At 48.7% G+C, this 22367-nt stretch overlaps 1 protein-coding gene across 4 annotated transcripts in view; it reads right to left on the bottom strand.

The window, feature by feature from the left end:
* Positions 1–6937, bottom strand: part of RALGAPB (Ral GTPase activating protein non-catalytic subunit beta) — a 67354-nt gene extending 60417 nt beyond the window's left edge. For 3 of the 4 annotated variants that reach the window (XM_066978321.1, XM_066978322.1, XM_066978324.1), the window contains exons 1-2: positions 6778–6937; positions 383–595 (exon numbers count right to left, since the gene is read on the bottom strand). In XM_066978321.1, the coding sequence (XP_066834422.1) occupies positions 383–565 (183 nt within the window). In that variant the 5' untranslated portion in view covers positions 566–595; positions 6778–6937. The remainder of the gene's footprint in view (positions 1–382; positions 596–6777) is intronic. The other variant, XM_066978323.1, reaches the window with a different exon arrangement.
* Between the last annotated feature and the right edge of the window lie 15430 nt (positions 6938–22367).

The following is a 22367-nucleotide window of genomic DNA, read 5'->3' as shown; positions in this document are numbered from 1 at the left end:
GTACATAAATACATATGCTATACCAAGACTTAAAAAAAAAAAAGTCACACAGTTGCTTCAACAATGACAAAGGTAACTCCACAAAGGCTTTAATGTGTTAAGCACTAAATTCAAATTCCACACCCTGCTTCTTTAGCCTGAACTTCCTGGTATAGCAGCTCAGATAAACACCAACACCACACATCGCTCACTACTAGGTCACGAAGTGCACTGTTGCTGTGAACTGGCTGCTAACACAAACATGATGTAGATTACTAACCTAAAAATACAGTACATTTCAAAAAACTTGGACTACTAAAGAAAAAGAGGCTATAGAAAATAATTTATTTAAATGACCACTCTAGCATGAGAAAAATTACGATATCCAAGGAAATGCACTTACTTCTTTGTCTGTTTTTAGTAAACTTTCACTTCCAACTGATGATGTAATTAAAGCTTGCCCAAGAGGACGCACCACTGCATTTGCCACTTCTCTCCCCACATTTTCAGGATAGCTGTGAAGTACACTGGTATTACCCTGATCATTTTGAATGACAAGATGCAAAGATCTCCACTCCGAGTACATAGTGCCTCTATGCTACAAACCAAATAATACCTGTGGGGAGGAGGCAAGAAAGACAATCAGTAGAAATACCTATGAAAACAGTTACCAACACTGAAGTTGTTTGCTACTGTAAATTCAAGGTTAATGAATTTGAAGACCCGTAAGAGATTCTAACAGCTGTTATATAACCTTAATGTTTTTAAGGTAGCTGAGATTTTATTTTTTTTAAACCATTTTTCCCCCCCCCCAAAGTTTCAGTTAGGAACTAGTTGCCCATTCAAGACACTAAAATCTTAAGAAGCAGCAGCTTCACCTTACATCTTCAGCTAGTGGCAACCCTGCAGAAAAGGTATTCCTGCTTACAGGACTTCCTTGGCTAAACAGAGAATCACTCCGTATGTATGTATTTAATTCATATAAGCAATGGTTCCCATTCATACCTTATGCCCTTCTTCAGGTGAACAGCACTTAGAAATACATACCAGGAAACTGACAAGAAAGTCTTACTCATCTTGGAAGACAAAATTCGGACTTTTTTTTTTTTATACATTCAATCCTAGAGCATGCAATAATCAAAACTTTCAGCCGTCAGTTTTGAGTAACTGATAATGAAAAGTGCATTTACCCTGAAGCGATGTAAGGCCTGACTGAGCCTTCCTGGATCACTACTTCAAATCCAGTCTCACTTCATAGTTTCACTTTAACTTCACACATTGCTACCAAATCTGTCATACTTGCAATATAGACTACTATTGCATTTCTAACCCCTGTAAAGTCAATGCACTTGACTTCAAGTCGTTCAGCATTAAAAAAAAAAAGCCTTTCTGCCTTGAGAGCAGCGGGCCATGCTGCAGCACCAGCACACACACCCCACCGATTTGTTTTTCAGAACGCCGCTCCGGGCAGCACAGTATGTGACGAGCCCAGCAGCTAGCCACAGGCTGCGGTCCAGCCTCAGCAGGCAGCTCTAAGAGATTGGCTCATCAGCGCGGTAGGAAAGCTAAGCCAGCACAAGTTTCCTGTCTGCTGGGACAGTTTTTAAGCCAGATCAAGATCTGATCTCACTCTGGTTAGACAAGGATCTGTACCACACAGAGGAGCCAGGAGAACACACATCCAGGAGAGGTGGCAAGAGCAGGTTTTCATACCTACTCCAGGTAACTTAGAGTTGCTGTTTCAGCAGGTGGTACCGCAGTCGCCTAAGCCATCAGAACTGGGACAGCACTATCTCCCTCTCCCCCCCTCGCACACCAGCTCTGGCATCAGTTACTTGTGCCGGCTGACCACCTGAACAACAGAAAACAAGGAGAGCAGGGCTGGCACAGGAGGGAAGGCAGAAGCATGCCACAGCTCGGATCAGCTCAAGCTGTGATGAGCAGCGCTCTGAGGACTGCTTGCCAGCTATACTTAGCTGGCGCACTTTGGCAACTAGTTAGTTACACAGGGAATGTTTTGAATGCCTCCATTACACGTTTCTTGGCCCAAAACCAAACAAGAAGGCAGGCCTGGAAATGCACCTTCCTAGAAACAAGCCACCATTTAAACAGGTCTGCCAACTGAACTCACTCCCCGAATCCTGACTTACACCTAAAAACCTGCGCAAAAAGCCTGCTAACTCCCTTCTCGGGAAGAGGCAAGGCAAGGCAGCAAGGTCTTGGTTTTCCAAACTGTGTCCTTCCTGGTTTGAGGCAGCAACCACACATGCTCACCTGACAGCAGTTTACTCAGAGCAGGTGCAGCCCGCAGGAAGCATATCCTCAGCATCCTTTGGGCATTTTCCTCCTCTGTGAGCAATGGCAGGGGAACGGCCGTCCCACCACCGTCATGATGCTTCAGCTTAGATGAAAACACTTCCAAGACACTAGCTCTTGGGACACTGAGAAGTCACAACAACATCAAAACCACCAAAGAGGGAAGAGGATCCACAATCCCAGTTACAACCATCATCCTTAGTAATGGCTTCACTCACTGGTTAACTTCTTTAGGTAGGTTTCCCTGTTGCTATCTTTTCCCTTTCTTCAGATCCTATACCCAATGGGCTTCCTCTTCATCTTCCCTCCAGTCCTACCTGAACACCGCCTTAGTCTCCAGCTTGTGCTGGGAGGGAAAGAACGAGGGGTAGAAGTGGAACTGCACCCACCCCACACGCTCTTGCCTTCCCCCATAGCCTGCAGAGAGCCTCCACCAGCGCCGTGGGCCTCCCTTCCCCCAGCTTGGCTGCTCCAAAGGCAAGTGCAAATGCACTCCCCATTTGAAACAGGAGTCCATTATAGGAGCAGGTAACACCATTTGAGAGCCAGAGTGTTGATTTAAATAAACTGATTTCAGCTGCTAGCAGCACATGGTTTCCACCAGCATGTGTCAGCTGAAGGAGCTAGCAGCTCCCGCCTGGCAGGAACTTATCAGCCTGCCGATAAGTGCCAGCATGCCCGCCCTGCCTGCCCTTAAACTAGCACAGGGTTCCCAGAAGCATGGAAGTGTTGCACAGCACAAGGAAATTGTAGGCAGCCCCTCTACAGAAGACGAAAGTAAATCATAGGACAGGGAGTCACAAATTCTGAAGCATTTTGAGTAATCCTCATTGTACTGACACGAGGTAATGCGACCACATCCCTTCACGTGCAGCTCCCAGCCACGCCAAAGCAAAAGATGTACAGCTCCTGTGGCTAACCTTCCCAAATTCTGCGAGATGGAGCGTCTGTAACAGATTTGGGATATGCCACATCACGTGTACGATGTTTGGCAGCAGCACAGGGGTAACCAAAACCCCTGGTGCCACATACACCCAGCCTCCTGCCTGACTGCCAACACAAATTTAATGCTCAAGAGTGAATTCTATCAATATTAAAGGCTTCCTTTGGTCTTGCCATAAAACAATTTTCTGCTATACTTATCAATATACGAGGAACAATGAACCAAGGAACTATCTCAGATGTAAAATCCTTTTAAGGCAGGATTTCCTAATGCTATTGACGTGCCTCCTACATTTATTTGCAAGGACTAAAAGTTGCTTTTCATTTTAGATCCCACTAACTGCCATTGGAATTAGAAACTGTCATCATCTGTTAGGACCGTGGTATAGCTAAAGCCATCTACAGTTCGGCTTCTTGAAACTGGACCTAAGTTGAAAAATGCCAGTAAGTCTTCACCATTACATCTGTTTTCATGTTGAACCTGCAAAAACAGAACACTCCGGCAGCCCTGTAACTTGCTGAAAAAGCTCCATACAGAAGGTACCTAATGCTTCACAGGAAGACGACCACTCCCTCCAAAGAGGATGTGTTTATCAGATTACTTAAACATCTAGACAACTTTGAAAAAAACACAATTTTCACTCCACACAACCAGAGTACCTTGATTTTAATTCCTGTTTTTGCAATGTATTGCATTTCAGTTTCAAAAATAGTACTGAGTGGCTCAGGTAACATCAGCCACGTGAAATCTAGGAGAATATTCAAATTCCATACCGACATAGGTACAAAATCACTGAAGACTTTCAGGGTTACAGACTACCTAATTAGGGAGAGGAAGAAAAATAAGCAGAACTATGAAATTCACCAAGCAGCTTTACACACAAGTTTGGAAACTGAACTCATTTATGTTCCTGGAGGCTGCAATAAATAAAATAACCTCAGATCTTTACAGAGACACAGATTTGGAAAGAAATTTCTAGCATTAACAGTAGTGGAACAGCTACAGAGTTAAAATATGTGTACTACAAAACTGAATGTACTTCCAGTATTCCTTAAAATACTAAATAATTTGAATATATTACCTCCAGAGCCATTTCAACTTAGGAATTTTCATAGCTATTGTCATATAAACCACCAAAAAAGGCGGTTTCAGCATTTAAGACCAAAGATCCTCAACTCATAAAAACTCCAGAAGCTGGCAAACATGAGTTACTAACAAGCTCATAAAACTAAAAATAAAAAAAAAAGATATTTCAGTTTTATTTCTAGTCCCTAAAGCCTTCAGATGAATAGCTGCAGCCAAAATATTTAAACTCCTGGATCAGTAAGATTGGTGAGAATTAACCATCTAAATAACAGACCCCCATTCTGCAATTACGTCAAAGGAACATCCTAGAGCCCTGAGCAGCAGTCGAGTTTTCGGAGTGTGTGCAGGGCGAGGGTAAAGAACCAACATTTGTGTAGGAAACAGCTCCTCAGAGGGGGTGCAGGGTGCATTTAGCCCTTCACGCTCAGCAACTTCAGATGTAAAAGATGTTTGCCTACAACAAACACAAAAGGGCTTGGAGCATAAGGACAAACTATCCCCCCAAAATGGAAGCTTCCTGGTTTCATCAGAACCAAAAAGGCAGAGCCTGGGCTGAAAATTCAATGGGAGGAATACTATTAATAGAGTAGAAGCAAAGACCATCAGCAGAGATACCCAAGCAAGACCTCGCTGAAGAGGGCAGAGCCTAACACAAACAAACAGCAATACAGAGGGACTACACCATAAAGTTCTGGGATATTAAATACACTACACAAGTATTTCATGGCAAACAGGGTCCCCCCTCGCCCCAAGTTGACACTGCTGCCCCTCTGCCCTCCAAGTTTCTGCTGGAGGGTACAGAGAGCAGTCCAGGACTTGGCAAGATGAAAACTCAGCACCACTCTCACAGCAAGTCCCCCGGGACTGCAGAAGTGCATGCTCCTCTGGGTAGCTCGCCTTTGGAGCCCACCCAGTAGGTAGGTATGCTGCGTGCCCAGCGCACACTGCACTAACAGACACCGCACAGAGCGGCCAGCAGGCAAAACCGACAAAAGGCCCCCCTGAGAAACTCAAACCCTACAGGCCCTCCTCTGCTGAAAGCCTTTTTTTGTGTGTGTGTGAAGCTGGCACTTTGTTAAAGAATAAACTGAGATACCTGTCAGGATTACTGTTAAATGAAAAATCTACATTCAAAGCATGAAGCGATCAAGCAGAGAAAGAACAGGAGCTTGTGTCCTCCACCCCCAGGCCAGGTGAGCCATTCAGCCACAGTGCTGCTGAGCAGAAGAGTGGAGCTGTGATGCTCCCCTGGCCCAGGGAAGGTGAATTTGTCCAGCTTTCTCACCTAGCTGCAGCAGAAGTCAGTACACGAAGCTAAGCCAGGAAAGACAGGGTTTCAGACATAAGGCACTGTTTAAACCCCAGAGCTAGAGACTCATCTCCCCCTGGACTCCCTGCTCATTAGGGTCTGAGCTCCCTTTACCACTGTGGTTCCTGGCAACACCCCTGGACACAGCCCTGCCAAAGCAGGAAGCCCAGGCACCTGGGGTGAAGAAGGTTGCCTAAATCCTGGGTACTGTCACATCTGCAGATTAACGAAGCCATAAGAAAGCAAAACCATCAGTCAGTTTGGTGACTTTTGGCTATTTTAATCTGCTGTCAAGGTTCATTACTCAGACATTGCTACTGATTTGCTTCATGTTATCACCCCATCTGTAAGAGCTGGGGTGAGAAAGCAGTCTCTCAGGTAGGCCATCTGAGAATTTAAGGAGTTCTCACAGCCCTCACTGGTGCCACAAACTGCTTAGGGAACTCTTCCGCAGAAGTGTATTTCCTTGACCCAGCCCCAGAACAGTTTTCATTCAGTGCTTTATTTCACATTTGGGCTTCTTCCCCGGTGCAGTTCCTTGGGCAGCCCTACCAACCGCGAGGGCACAGCGAGGAAGGGGCTTCCCAAAGCCGATGCTCCCCTTAGCCGGGGCCGTGAGCCTGCTGCCGGGCTTTAGCGGCTGCTCACCTCCTCCTAAAGACCAACCTGATCCTGATCCCCTGCCCACCGGCCCTGAGCACCGGAGGAGACGCGAGGTAACTGAGGGGAAACACAGCCAGCACACAGCTCGCGGGGACCGCACCGGGCCCCCCCCAACCCCCCGCGCTACCTGCGGGAGGCCCGGGTAAAACCCGAGACACAAAACTTCTCCCCCCCCGCGGGACCGGAGCTCCCCCCCCAACCCGCCCGGCCCCGCTCGGCCCTTCCCGGGGCCGGAACGCCGCCCTCGGCCGGCCGCCGGGGCAAGGGCCAGGGCCGCGGGGGCTCCGCCGCCCGTCCCCTCCCGCCGCGCCCAGGCCCGCGCCCGTGGCGGAGCCGCCGGGAGCCCCGCGGCCACCGGGAGCTCGGCGCCGCCTCCGGAGCCGCCGCCGCCACCACAGGCCCCGGCGCGGGGTGGGGGGGAGGGAGGGGAAGCAGCCGGGCGCGGGCAGCGCCGCCGCGGGAGGGCCCGGGGCCGCCTCACCTGCGCCGAGGGGCCCGGCGGGCATGTCGGGCCTGCGCGGGGCCGGCCGCTGCGCCCTCAGGCCGCGGGCTCCATGGTGCCCGCGGCGGCCGAGGCGACCCAGGGCAGACACCGCCGCGCCGCAGCTGCGCTCCGCTCCCCGCGGCCGCTTCCGGCAGCGCCACAAAGCGCACGGCGAACGGCCGGGCCCCGCCGCAGCGCGCACGCGCGCGGCCCCCCCGCCCCGCAGCGCCCCACCCCAGCGCGCGGGCAGCGCCGAATAAGTCGCGGGGAAGCGCTGCGCGCCTGCGCAGTCCAGCGCGGCGGCGCCTCCACCGCCCTCTTCCTCTTAAAGGGGCAGCGCCGGCGGCCGCCCGCCCCGAGACCGCCGGGAGAGGTGCCCCGGGCCCCGTGCCTCGGGCTGGCGGCGGCGGCGGGCTCGGCCCGGGGCCCGTCCCCGCAGCACGGGGCCCCGCGGGGCGGCAGCGCTGGGAGCTCGGCCCTGCTCCGCACGCAACCCGCAGCGGCCCGCCCCGCAGCCGCTGCCCGCAGGCACCTCCTGCCCGTAGCACCCGGCTACCCGCGCTGCTCCTCGTTCGGCGCGGCAGGGAAGTGCCAGCCAAACCACCCCGCAGCCTGCCGACAGATTTTTAAGCCCTTCCGTCGCCTCCTGCTGAAGGAACGGCATTTGTCACGACGCGAAATGTGCCCGCTGTCCTGCGGCAAGAGCTCTGTCCCGTGTGCTTCCGTGCACGAGTGGCTGCCTGACAGGGAGCGGCGAGAGCTTTCGCAGCGAAGATCTGTTCGGTGCTTTCACCGTAAGCCTCCGTACCACCCATTTGTTCCACCCCCAAGGGGTGCAGTCCTTCACAGGAGCATGATTCTCCGGTATTTGGTGCAAAAAAGCAGCGCTCTGGAGGGCTGCTGCACCAGTACACGCAGCAGGGGCTGGGGAGGCCGGGTCTGATGCCCCAGCAGCGGGACGCAGAACCAAACGGCCCATGCAGGGACACTGCACAACCAAACCCAGCATGCCGACCTGGCTGCTGGATCGCTGCCCCCATCCCAGAAGGCAGTCACAAACTCTCTGCTTGCTGAGCCCTTCTTTCTCTTGCCCCCCCGCCTGCTCCACCAGATGCGCAAACGCTCCTGCCATTCCCCTGCACTACGCTTGACAGCAGTGGAGAAAGGAGAACTCAGAATTTATCCACAGCAGCCCCTGGCAAGGTGCCTTTCTGTTCTCTTCTCTTGCACTCAACACATGTTTTCCAAAGGACTGATAATGTCTTTGGGCTGTGTGCTGCTCCCTCTGCTTTAGCTCTCCAGGTCAGTGCAGTTTGCCATGTTTGGATTTTCTGCCTCTTACTGCAGGATTCATGCACTTTACTGTTTTCATGTTATCCCTATTAGTGTGCAAAAAAAGTTACCATTGCTTTCTTTTCTTTCCCGGCTAGCAAGTCTCTGTCTGTATAGATGCAGGATTCAGATTCACTCTCCAAAGCAAAAGCATGAGTTAACCCTGCTGTGTGTTAACCCTGGTGGGCAGGTGAGTCCCACGCAGGCACTCACTCGCTTCCCCCTCCATGGGAAGGGGGAAGAGAATTAGAAAGGCAAAAGCTAGAAAACTCAAGGGGTGAGATATAGACAGTACAATAAGTAAAAAGAGGAAATAAAACAAAGCAAAACAAACAAAAAGAAAGAAAAAACACATGATGCAAAATGCAATTGCACACCACTGGCTGGCCAATGCCCAGCCAGTCTCCAAGCACTGGCAGCCCTGCAAAACTTCCCCACCGGTTTTCATGCTGAACACGGCATCGCATGATCTGGAATATGGGTCGGCTGGAGCCAGCTGTCCTGGCTGTGTCCCCTCCCAGCAAGAAGAACACTGTGCACCCCCAGCATGCTCGCTAGCAAGACGGCATGAGAAACAGCAAAGACCTTGACTCTGTGTAAGCACTGTTCAGCAACAGCTACATCTATGCATTATCAACACTGGTTTCATCACAAATCCAGACCACAGCACCACAGGAGCTCCTGTGAAGAAAATTAACTCTATCACAGCCAAAAACAGTGCAGGCACGGTGGGACTGTTGTTGGAGCACTTGGGAATATCTCCATCCTGGGTGCCTGTAGTGATGCTGACCGGATGACCATTGCCCATCAAAGGGTCAGTGCAGGTGTAGGAGGAACTTCCCAGCTAATTGCACCAGGGTCACATGAAGGCAGCTCCCACTGGGCACCCGGTGATGACACCACCAGTGTGTCCTTGTTGTTATTGTGAAGTGCAGTAGCATGTTTTCACTAAACATCCTTTAGCTCAGTTGCAGGAATGATGGATGCAGCTGTGTTCTCCTGGGAAAACCCCATAGCAACCCTAAAGACCACAGTGCTGGTGAACCCCTCCTCAGGCAGAACCTGAGCACCCTGCCACGTACTGTCTCGAGGTCCATGTGATGCTGCTGAGGGTGGAAAGGCCTTGCAGAGAGATCTGGACAGATTGGAGAGCTGGGCGATCACCAACCGCATGAAGTTTAACGAAAGCAAGTGCCAGGTCCTGCACCTGGGACGGGGCAACCCTGGCTGTACGTACAGACTGGGTGACGAGACGCTGGAGAGCAGCCCCGCAGAGAGGGATCTGGGGGCTGTGGTTGACACCAAGTTGAATATGAGCCAGCAGTGTGCCCTGGCAGCCAGGAGGGCCAACCGTATCCTGGGGTGCATCAAGCACGGCATTGCTAGTCGGTCGAGGGAAGTGATTGTCCCGCTCTGCTCTGCGCTGGTGCGGCCTCACCTCGAGTACTGTGTGCAGTGCTGGGCACCGCAGTACAAAAAGGGCGTGAAACTGTTGGAGAGTGTCCAGAGGAGGGCCATGAAGATGGTGAAGGGCCTAGAGGGGAAGATGTATGAGGAGTGGCTGAGGTCACTTGGCCTGTTCAGCCTGGAAAAGAGGAGGCTGAGGGGAGACCTCATCGCGGTCTACAGCTTCCTCACGAGGGGGAGTGGAGGGGCAGGCGCCGATCTCTTCTCTTTAGTGACCAGTGATAGGACCCGAGGGAATGGTGTCAAGCTGAGGCAGGGGAGGTTTAGGCTACACATCAGGAAGAGGTTCTTCACTGAGAGGGTGGTCACACACTGGAACAGGCTCACCAGGGAAGGAGTCACTGCACCAAGCCTGTTGGAGTTTAAGAAGCATTTGGACACTGCACTTAGTCACATGGTCTAAAATTTTGGGTAGACCTGTGTGGTGCCAGGAGTTGGACTCGATGATCCTTACGGGTCCCTTCCAACTCAGAATATTCTATGATTCTATGATTCTGTGATTCTATGCTGCACAACTTGAGGTTTTCAGCATCTGAAGGAATGTAAGATTATTCTTTTTTTTCCTTTCTCATGTTATCTCCAGGTGTTTTAATTTAATGGTATTCTAATCGACACCTTGCAGACTCTGAGTGCCTTTCTCAGGGGATCCATAATAAGCAATAGCCCCTGGACTTTACATTTGGTGTTGTAGGCAGGATCCCAGCAGTGAATAGCAGGCCTGGAGGGCAGCAGGGCATGGAGCCGCTGCAAGGAAAGCTGCTGAGAACTGAGACACTCACTGAAGGAGTGAGTGCTGGGATGAGGGCCTCTGCGATTCAATTGCTGAGGAGGGGACAGAGGTCTTTGGGGGTAAATTCAGCGACAGTATTGCTGCCTGGCCGTTAGTGATTAACATAGGAAAGGGGCCCACTGGGGCACCCCCGCACATCCCAGTTCTCAGGTAAATTTGGCAGGGACATACTGGCAAAAGCTGGCATGGTGGCTGTTGTGACTGTGGGACCTTGGGGAGGTGATGTCTGCTTGAACAGATGTATAATGTATAATGTTAATGTATTTCAGAGCTGTCTCTCGCTGAGAGCCATACAATCGCAACATCCCTTGTCTTTTGATTGGGATGGCAACCTGAGAAAAATAAAGAAAAATACAGAAGAAAAATCAGCTGAGGCTTGTCCATGCTTAGGGGAGCTCACTGCACAGCAAAGCATGTGCTCACACAACTTTGCAAGCCCCTTGGCATGAATAAATTGATATTAGCAGGTGCCCCATTTGCTTTGAAGGCACCACTAACCTCCCAGCTGGGGCTGCATGGAGGAGAGCAGTGGTGATGTTATCTTACCACTGCGGCAAGCTGTGGGTCTGGAGGGAAGCAAAGGAGCCTCAGGGCACTGCGAGTGGGAAAGCCACAGAGGAAGATTACTCAGAGTGAGATGTTCCTGGCAGGGATGCACAGGGAGCAGGCTGATGGCAAACCAGTGCTTTACCTACAAGGTGAGTATAAATGAGCAAAGGGGTAGGTGCAAAGGAGCACTCAAAGAATGCTCAAATCACATCTTTGCCCTTTCCTCTTTGCTCATTTATATTCCAGAAGTGCTGGGGCATAAGTTTTGCCTGCAGCCCCTTTCACCAGCACTGACTGTCCCCCACCCAGTCTGCCCCTCTTTGGTGTTCTTTCTTGTTTTGCTCTTATCAATGTACCTTCAGGATGCATCGTGTTCTCAGGTTTTCAGCTGCACTTCAAGTGTGCTGCCTGCAACCCTCAAGGATGCCCCTGGTTCCCACGCCAAGTTCCAGGCAGCTGTCACCCAACCCTACAGGGACAGACAGGCTTTTTAGGGATCCTGGGCAGAATGAGGACAGCACTAAGCTGTAGTTATAATTCAATCTTTATTATTTCACAAAATTTTGTAGTTAGTGTAGCACAGGATCTTATGATCAGAGGTAGGCCAACAGTTTTGACATTAGTTTTTGTAATATCAGCAAAGTAGACACCACAGATGAGTAGGACAATTGAATTTCATTGAGCACATTTGGCTTAATAGGATTATCTGTATGGGTGTTGACCTAAACAGCCAGACGTGTTGCCTGGATCATGTTTCTCATTTGCTGTTAGTACTTAACCAACTGTTACTCTGCAAAATATAACATGTAGAATTAAGACCGCTGAAGTTGTAGAATTCATGATTCATATTAACAACATTCCATGTAAGAATCCAGAGTCCTAGACTAGCAAAGGTGATCATTTGTCGTGCCTGACAAATCTGGTGGCCTTCTACGACAGTTTACTACTTTGGTGGATAGGGGAAGAGCAACCGACATCATCTATCTGGACTTGTGCAAAGTGTTTGATACTGTCCCATACAACATCCTTGTCTTTAAATTGTGGAGAAATGGATTTGACGGATGGACCACTCAGTCGGTAAGGAATTGGCTGGATGGTCGCACTCAAAGTGTTGCGGTCAATGGCTCGATGTCCAAGTGCAGATCAGTGACAAGTGATGTTCCACATGGGTCAGTGTTGGGACCAGTGCTGCTTAACATCTTTGTCAGTGACAAGGACAGTGAAATCAAGTGCACCCTCAGCACGTGTGCGGATGACACCAAGCTGTGGTGCAGCCGACACGCTGGAGGGAAGGGATGCCACCCAGAGGGAGCTGGACAGGCCCGAGAGGTGGGCCTGTGCGAACCTCATGATGTTCAACAAGGCCAAGTGCAAGGTCCTGCACCTAGGTCAGGGCAATCCCAAGCACCAATACAGGCTGGGCAGAGAATGGATTGAGAGCAGCTCTGAGGAGAGGGACCTGGGGATGCTGGATGATGGGAAGCTCAACATGAGCTGGCAAGGTGCGCTTGCAGCCCAGAAAGCCAACTGTATGCTGGGCTGCATCGGAAGCAGCGTGGCCAGCAGGGCAAGGGGAGGGGATTCTCCCCCTCTGCTCTGAGACCTCACCTGGAGCCTGCGTTCAGCTCTGGGGCCTCCAGTACAAGAAGGACACGGAAGTATTAGTACGAGTCCGGAGGAGGGCCACAAAGATGATCAAGGGGCTGGAGCACCTCTCCTACGAAGACAGGCTGAGGGAGGTGGGGTTGTTCAGCCTGGAGAAGAGAAGGCTCCGGGGAGACGTCACAGCAGCCTGCCAGGACCTAAAGGGGCTGCAGGAAAGCTGGGGAGGGAATCTTTGTTGGGGTGTAGGGATAGGACAAGGGTAATGGCTTTAAACTAAAAGAGGGTATAAGGAAGATATCCTTAGATATAAGGAAGAAATTCTTTACTCTGAGGGTGGTGAGGTTGTGAGGTGGTGAGGGTGGTACAGGTTGCCCAGAGAAGCTGTGGATGCCCCATCCCTGGAAGCGTTCAAGGCCAGGCTGGATGGGGCTTTGGGCAGCCTGGTCTGGTGGGAGCTGGCTTGGCATCTAATTCCAAGTGGGCTTGGAATTATATGATCTTTAAGGCCTCTTCCAACCTAAACCATTCTGTGATTTCTACAATTCTATAATTTGTTATTGTTGACTCATTATTACAGGCCCATGAGGATTTCAGGTCAAAACCAACACAAGCTTGTACTGTGTTACATTTGCTTGTACTGTGCTGCATTTACATTGAAACCGACGTCAGGTTTGATTGTAAGACGGAGTGTAATCACAATTGCTTCTTTTTCCCACTTGGGCTGAACTTGTGCTTTGGGGCATTCTCGTGCACCAAGGGGTCTTATTGTATTAACCAATGTTTGACAGTGGTATAAGCAATTCCAGCAATCTGATTCATTGCCCACTTGAGGTAGGGTGTTCATAAGCTGAATTATATGATTGTTAATTGTTCCCTGGGGTAAGGGAACAAGCATTATGGTTATTACTAAATATAAATTGGTCATTTGGTATATAGAACAACAACTATAGGAAAGAAGAAAATTTCTCACAATGTTGTTTCACTTCATGTCAAATTGCCAGTCAATAAGTATAATGAGTAAGGTAGCAACCAGATCTAAGGAAAATGATCCTTAGTTTTTGGTTGCTGATGTAGGTAGGATAACATGAAAAAAAAATAAATCGCTTAATTCCTTTTGGATGTTAGGTGATCTGGATACCATGTTCAGAAATGAGATGCTCATTATTGTGGTGGTTGAGCACAGGCACCTTCCTTTAATTTTCCACCATTCAGCTTTCCAGAGCAGCCCCAGCCCGTACTGCACAGGCATCAGTACAGATCAGCAGCCAGCACTGCTGTTTGCAGCTCAGCCAGTTGAGCTAATCCCTTGATCTCTTGAGTTTTGGTTGTCTCATCCAAGGGCAGCCCTGTCCTTCCATCCTCCTTTAATCCTTTGAGCTGATCCATCTGTGAACCAGGCCATGCCCAGTTATGTTTCTGTAAATCGGATGGAGGTGGTGCATCTTGAGTGGGTGAGGGTGTCATATCAAGGGGTGGTTCAGCAACTTTTGTGAGTTTACCTTTAGTGGCACTGCTGTTGTACACCTATTCTTGCACCTAATATACATTTCACTTGTTGCTATTATTGTCTTGCTAATTGTATTAATCACTGTGCGTATAAGAGTCTTTCTAGCAGCCAAAAAGCTTTCTGATGTGAACTGCAAATTACAGCATCTTTAGAAAGTTCATCCAAATGTGGATCGAGGGGTGGAATGTAGTGGTCCAACCGGAAGACTGTTGCACATCCAGGAGTCAGTGATCCACATAATGGTTGATGTGCACACAAGCAGGCATATGCCAGACTGATTTCCAAAGGGATTCCTGGAAAAGATCGCATGTGCTGATAGAAAAGATGCTTGGTGTCAATATGGAATGGGTATTTCCTTTTGCCCACAGCTGTCAGTTGATCTTAAAACTGGTTGTAATCACTGTTTTGCAGTACCAGCTCATTCTAGCTGTTTTCTTATCCTATGGTCAACAAGGATTTTATGGCATGCTTTCAAAACACAGTCCTGGCTGACCAAGTAGAAAGCAGTAGTGCTCAGCAAATAGTTTTCATCTATATTTGGAACCACAGCTTCCAAAGAAATAGCAATAGTCAGAGAAAGGACATTGGCAATCAAAGGATGAAAAGAAAAGGCTTGTTGAACATAAGGCTAGAAAATGTGTTAGAAAATGTCATCCATCCACTTACTGGAATAGTAGCTCCAGTCTTCAAGTTACTTTCTCAGAGAAGTCCTGTTGTGGTTTACAGCACTTTTGGAGCGACTCAGGTGAGATATTACTTAAACTTAACTGAGAATGTAACTAGGAAATAAAACCACTTTTTTTTTCTTTTTCTTTTTTTTTCTTTTTTTCTTTTTTCTTTCTCTTTTTTCTTTTTTTCTTTTCTCTTTTTTCTTTTTTTTTCTTTTTTCTTTTTTTCTTTTTTCTCTCTTTTTTTTTTCTTCTCTGAAAAGCTCCTTTCAAAATTCATGTCTCATTTCCAAATTTCATCTGAATTGCTTTGGCCTGGAGTTAGCTGCTCCTCCTGGCACTGAGCGCTGCAGGATGTCACCCCCTGCACCCCTCTCAACCTCTTGTGATTCTCCCTATCACCCTAGCAAAAGCCAGTGCACGTGGCTTGGCTGGGACTAAGGGACAGAGCTGAGCCCCAGCCTCGCTGTCCCGCGCTGCCCATGGGGCCAGGGCAGACCCCTGCCCACAGGCCTGGTGGGGGCCTCCAGGCCATCTGCTATGTTGGCAAAGCAGAGTTTCCCCCTCTAAAATCATGATGACTGTTACTGTTTTGGCTAGGAGAGAGTTAATTTTCTTTGTAGAGGCTCATATGATGTTGTATTTTGGATTTTTGATGAAAATAGTGTTGCTAACACACCAATTTTATAGTTGTTGCAGAGCAGTGCTTGCACAGATCTAAGAACTTCTCAACTTCTCATGGTGCCCTGCCAGTGAGCAGGCTGGGGGTGCACCAGAAGCTCAGGGGACACAGCCAGGACAGCTGGCCCAAATGGCCAAAGGAACATCCTGTGCCATACGGTGTCATGGGGAGCAATAAAAGCTGGGGGAAAGCAGGAGGAGTTAGTGTTTGACTTCCCAAGACACCATTACACATGGTGAGCCCTGCTTTCCTGGGAGTGGCTGAACACCTGCCTACCGGTAGGAAGCAGCAAGTGATTCCTTGTTTGGCTTTGCTGGTGTATGCGGCTTCTGCTTTACCTAGCGAGATGTCTTTATCTCAGCCCACGAGTTCTCACATTTGTACCTCCCTGGTTCTCTCCCCTTCCCACTGTGTGGGGACGGAGCAAGCAGCTGGATGGTGCTGAGCTGCTTGCAGGGGTTAAATCACAGCAACAACTCTTCGAGATTTTACATATTTTCCCATATTTTGATAAATTATGTTATTTTTTATAGTTTCCATTTATCTACATGTTAGAGACATGAAACTCAACAGCCTGTAGTTCTCCAAATCCCTTCAGAGCCATGTTAAAGAACGGTGTTACATACAAATTTGTCATGTCCTATTCCTCTCCTATCTAGGAAGTTTTGTTTTATGGTTACATAACCAGATAGGTGACTAATTTCTTGCTTAGGCTGCAGTTCAGGAGTGAATATGATCTGGTGCTAGCAATTCCTTCTTATGAGCAATTTGCCTTAAGATTTCTTCTACTGATTTCATTTTGAAGCAGATTTTGTGGCTGACTCATTCCCCATAAAGAGAAGTCGCAGTGTGGGAATAGCCCTAAACTGTTCTGTAGTAAACAGCAATGCAAAGGCTTCAGCTGCCTTCTTGAAAGCCTTTCATGTTTTCTCTCAGCATCAACCTATGTGCATTTGGATAGCACCCAGACAGATATGGGGGTCATCCTGACCCCAGGCCTCACGGAGAAATTCATCTTCACGCCTGCGTCCAGCTGCTGCTCCCAGGCCCTGCCTCTCCCACCGCCCGCTCCTGGTACCTGGCTCTGCAGAACCTAGGAGCAGCATCCCACCCTGTGTAGCCACTGACCGCAGCCACCCACTTCCAACCCAGCTCTGAGCCCCGTGAGCACCAGGCTGCTTCTGCCCAGGCTGGTTTGACTCCAGATTTGTCCAGCGGGCTTCTGGTAGGCAGAAAGGACGGTGCAGTGCTGTGTGCGAGCGACTGAGTGGCCTGCTGCTGCTTCTGAGCGTCAGGAGCCCAGATATAAGGCAGTGCTCCATTTTATGGGCATTTCATCAGCTCCTAATTATGCCGCACCTTGCGTTTTCTTATTGGCTGTCTTCTATCATTTATGTTTTAATTGCCTAATTATTGCACACATTGAGCACAGATCCAGTTCAAAGCTCCGATCCAAACTGCTTCCAGGACTATACATTCAGTTCATTCGATATCCACATCAGTTCTATATATTGTACAGATAACATATGTACCTGTAATGTGTTATAACATATAACGAATATCATAATGTAACATTGTAACATATCATATATTGTACATATTTTATGTACAATGTCATATCATTTATATAATATACACATCTATAATCATAACAATTCACTTATATGCATATATATATTTTTTTAATTTGGATATTTTAGCTACTCCCTCAGCCTGCTCTTCTACCTTGAAACAATACTTCCAGTGTCTTGTGAAGATTTTATTTTGTCCTTTATTATAACCCCAGTGTTGTTGTCCCACTTAGAGTTCTTCAGGAAAAAATATTTAAGAACAGTGTTCATCAGTTACACTCTCACATTTCCCATTACTTGTGCTGATACGTAGACATGTTTTCAGGCACACGTAGCATTAATTGCTCTAGTTTCCGTTAGCCCTACTAGGTAGTGAACACAGAAAATAAATGCCAAACAAATACACATTTACAGAAGAAAAAGCATGGGTTTCTAGAGGAAATAGTAGAAAATGGTGTTGTCTGTTTTCTAGGCTGGAAGACACAGCACCATCCCTGTTTGCTCCCAGCTGCTGCGCCTGGGACAGAGCACGGCTTGGGCAGAGACGTGGTTGTGCCAAAAACAAGTGGAAGTATTTTCCATGTTCAGTGGAGCTGCTGAGCAGGTATATAATCCTTTCACTACTGCTCTGTACCCCTCAACCATAAACTGTCTAGCCCACCCAGGTTAGCTTTCTGCCTTGCAAAACCAGAGCAGCCGGTGTCGTATTTTGCCCTTTTTTCCTACCGTAAAGCAGTGTTCACCCATGTACACTTCTCAACAGTCAATTCAATGGATGTGCAGTGATGATGTGGAAAGTGTTTTTCAACATATCAATGAAATAAGAGCGCTTCTTTCAACTTTTTCACTTTTATGAAAGCCCCAGAAAGACAAAAGTGAACTCTTGGCTTTGACATAAAGAAACAAGCTTTGCAGAGAGCAACTTCATAATCCTGCTCTCAGCGCACTGTCTTTAACACTTTCTTCTTTCTCTGTCATGGAGTGAAAGAGCAGCTTTTTGCACAAGCTCTTGGAGCAGCAAGCTCAAGCCCAGGGCTCCCTTCAATGCCAGCACACCACACAGTGAGCTTACCAGACCTGAGCAGTCCACTGCTTTGGAAACACACATCCTTACATCAGGTCCTCTCGCATTACTGTTACCCTGGGGGCTTGCCATCCTCCAGTTATCTCTGGCCTCACAGTGCAGCCTTTCTTCATTTCCCATCCATGGCAAGATGAGCAATCATGACTTCCGTAGCTTGGCAGGATGCTTGAAAAATGCAGCCATCAGGAGAGCTCCATGAGGAGCAGGCAGGCTTGCAGGCAGCTCCTGCATGCAAGCAGGCTCCAGCTGCTGCTGCCAGGGGAGCTCTGCCCTTTGGATCCAGACACCAGCACTCTGCACAAAGGCCTGGGAAAACACACTGGCCCCACGGGTTTGAATGAACCTGATGAGGCATGTGTATGTAGGGATGGCATAGTTACGTTTGTACCCCAGTGTTCCCCTTCTTCTACTGCAACAGAAGACAAAAATGCCTGCTAAAGGTCAGCCCCAAGCTCTTCACAGGCTGTTCCCAGATCCCTGCTGTCCCTTCCTGGCATCTGGTGAAAACAAGCCATCCACCATCCAAGACAGCCTTCCATGATTCAAATGAGTCTTCTGTGGGAGAAATAATGGAATAGGCTCCTACAACCTTGCACTGCAGCTACATGTGCTACGTGCTTCTTTCCATGCTGTCACAAAACCTATCTGAAAGAAAAATGGTAGAGATTTTGAACTACCTGCAGAATCAGACCACTCACAGCCTTCTAGTGGAATTAGATTCCTTGAAGGGGAATCTGTTTTGTTAAAGCCAGTATCTCTGGCAGACACCCTCTCCTTTGAGAGAAATGATGCAAATATGCAGAGAAGATGCTCTAACTGTGATGAAGAAAATCAGCATATAGGAAAATCTGACTTGGATTAGGCATAAAAGAGGCTGACAGAGACTGACTAGATATTAGCTGTTGTTATTTTCTAAATACAAGTTTCTCTGAATTCAAACAAACACTCCAAGCATTTGGTTACACTAGATGTGTACATTGCACAAGTGGTAGATGAGGATCACATTGGCTTAAGGCAGCATTATCACTCAGTAGGGGACAATTAATTCTTCTAAGATGCTTTAAAATTAATTAATTGAATTAAAATATGATACCATCTCAAGACCATTTTAGTATTTTGACCTGCACTATATGTTTTGGCAAGAAAAAACATTCTGCCAAAGACTTTTGAAGAATTTAGGCTGACTTGAAAATGTTTGTAGTTACACCGTGCTTGTTCAGAAATAAACGACCACCCACATTCTCATGGTTTGAAGTCAGCTGGCCCATCCAGGTTTCAACTGAGAGCCCCGTCTCCCTCTGTGCCTCAGCCCAGAGCCACGCTGTGCCAGCAGCACAGGGCACCTCTTTGCTGACACCAGACTGAATGGTTGCAGTGGCATCAAGGAACCACAATTCCAAACGCCTTCATGGCCCGATAGCCCCCTACTTCCCAGCACTCACACCTGCAACATGGTTATTCCTGCATTAAATCCCCGACAAAACAGTATATAGTTCTGTAAGCCATTTCCAAAAGGAGTCCTTTTCATTAATGTCTTCTCTGGGAGAAAATATGAACAGTCTCTTCTCTGAGAAATGCAGTAAAAGTGCACAGCTCAAAAAAAAACACATGGGGAGGAGGTGGTGTTAGCTTAGGTAAAGCAAATTCTGCTGCCTTTTGCAGGGTCCTGGGAAGGGTGGACTGCTATGCCACAGCATGTGCACAGATGGGGACTGGCCATGTCACAGAGCCTGAAGAAAACTTTCTAGGCTGAAGGGCCATCACGATGGTTGTACAGCCTTGTGGGGGAAAATTTCCCTCTTTCCTCTGCTCAACAGCCAGACTAGTTCACATAGTACCTAAAAACTTAAGCAGCAGCACCAACCATTTCCCAGTATAGCACCTGCACAGATCTGCGCTCACTCATCTTCCTCCACCTCTTGTCTTGGTAGCCCAGGTGGGCACAAAGTTGCTTTTGGGAGCTGGCATTACATTTGGGCCTGTGCAAGAAGTGCACAGCCACTAGGCATGTAACTCTACTTGTTTTTATATGAAAAAAAAAAAAAAAGTGCCTATATGAAAAAAGAGTGTGAATAAGTTCATTGCTCTACTGAGATAAGGTTGGTGGGCAAAAGTCATATTCATTACTAGACCAAATCTGAAACAGGTGCTTGAGAAGAAAATAGGTAGGGAAACACAATTAATGGGGAATCAAATGCTGAGAAAGACTGATGAATTATTAGCAACATGAAGGATTATTTATTCCATTTCCCAGACAACTCTACTGCGATCAGTCCATGAGGAGCTGCAGGGAGCAGCAAGTCGGCTGCAGACAGAGCTAAGGGTTACTTCAGTGCAGGCAGCACTTCACCACCGCAGCAGTCCCACAGGCTCTGAGCACAATGGGCAGAGCCAGGTACTGCTAACAAGTCCCCTGAGAGCCCCCATGAGCCACAGGGGAAAACAATGAACGAGACTGAGGGGCTCTCCGGGGAGTCCTGTCAGGAACAAAGGGAGATGGGTCCAGGAAACAAGCTACAGCACACACAGAAGGTGTCTGTCCCGGAGACAAGCTACCCACAGCTGAGGTCCAGCCAGAAGAAAGGTCCAGAGGCACAGCTGGAGACAAACACCCCTACACCCCAGCTTAGAACGCAACCAAGCCCCCAGGACTGAGCTTAAATGTGGCTCCTGTGCCCACGGGCAGGGTGCAGGTGGGGGACCCAGGCAAGGCTGGTCAGGGCCATGGTAGGATCATCTTGGCCAGCGTGCTCAGGGGGCTGGTTGGTGCCCAGGTGCATGGTGCTCTTTTACTGCACCCCTTCATATTTTAAGAGGAATCTGAAAGAAAATCACTGTCCCTACAGGCTGAGTACAGTGGCACAGTGGGTACCATCCACCTGGGCTGATTCAAGCCTTGTTTGACAGCACATGGGCTCCATGGAGGCAGCTGCAAGCAGGGGATCTGCCAGAGCTGGGTGTGAGGAGGGGAAGTGGATATCAGTGAATGGCAGACTGAGGCACAGTACACTGGATAGTCCCATGTACAATTATTTGGCAGGGGCCCTCAGTGCACTAATACGCCTTAATGGCCCTGTCCAGTCTCACCTGGAGCCACCACCCCGACACATCCTACACATGGGCCCAGAAACACCACTGAAGCCAGCTGCTATCTCTGGATCTGCCTTGCCTGGGTATGAGACATCGGTATCATTCCCTGCCTTGGCCTTGCTCAGCTTACCATGCTTAGCTCCTGGCTCCTCCATCCTTCAGGGAGCAGCCAGCCTACCTGAGATACATACATGTTTTGAATCCCAGTTTATTTTTTGGCAGTTCCTTGAAAGAAAGAGCAGATGTCTGGGCCAAACTGGGAAATGTATGGGAGAGATGATCACCAGAGGTGCCTCAATTCCAGTATTTAGCCCTGGCAAAACCAGACAAAGGTGCACTGTAAACAAATGGCTGTGCTGGGAGCATCATACTAATCACAGCTGGCAAAATGGAATAGCACTTGCCTCCAGACTTGTGAGTACGTAACACTGCCTAACACTGTGGTGCTGAACTGAATCTCCTTTGCAGAAAGCAGACTTGACTTGGCCTTCAATGCAGTGACCTGCAGTAGATTGCTCAGATCTGCAAGGTAGATTGCTCAGATCTGCAGGCCAGGACAGGATCCAGACCAAAAGCGGGCTCATTCCATCAACAGAAGCTGGAGAGATAACAAACATATTCCATTCTGCTGCCTACACCCATGAGCTGGGAAGCATCATGTGACAAGTGGGGCCAAAGGACTAGTCTTGTCTGCAGGCTTACAGGGATGTTAATTACCCAAAATGCAGGGTGGGAAAAACTAATGACTGTGACATGTGACATGAGAAATTGCTAGAAATAACTGATAAGCGTGAGACGGTGATAAAGTAACAACAGGTAGTGCTGTGAGGTGGCAGGATTTTGCAGGTGGTTCAGGGCAGTGATGTAAGAACGGGCTGAGGCTAAAAGATAACAAGAAAGGGGTACTGGACACTGTAATGCTGGGTACAGCTGAGTGCCCCAGTGCCAGGATCACTCACAGCTCTTTCTTCTTCTGCTGCAAACATACGCAGGAATTATTTACCTGCATACGGTCCCTCCTCTCCGCCTCCCCTCCCCCAAGGGCTACTCGGTAACAGCCTCCACGTAATTAAGAACGGAGTTAGAAGCAGGATGTAGGACCACTGGGTGGCACCAGAAACCAGAACATGGATTAAGTTCGGGCAGTACCTAGTTTTCAGATGTTTGGTGCAGGTCCATACCAAGGTTAAGGTGAGAGGAGCTGGGGATGCTTTGCTATTCTGGGATCCAAGTATTTCTACT

Source organism: Anser cygnoides, chromosome 16, assembly GCF_040182565.1.
Source record: "Anser cygnoides isolate HZ-2024a breed goose chromosome 16, Taihu_goose_T2T_genome, whole genome shotgun sequence".
Lineage (NCBI taxonomy): Eukaryota > Metazoa > Chordata > Aves > Anseriformes > Anatidae > Anser > Anser cygnoides.
Note: the sequence above shows the minus strand (reverse complement) of the source record. Positions and strands in the feature narration are given on the sequence as shown.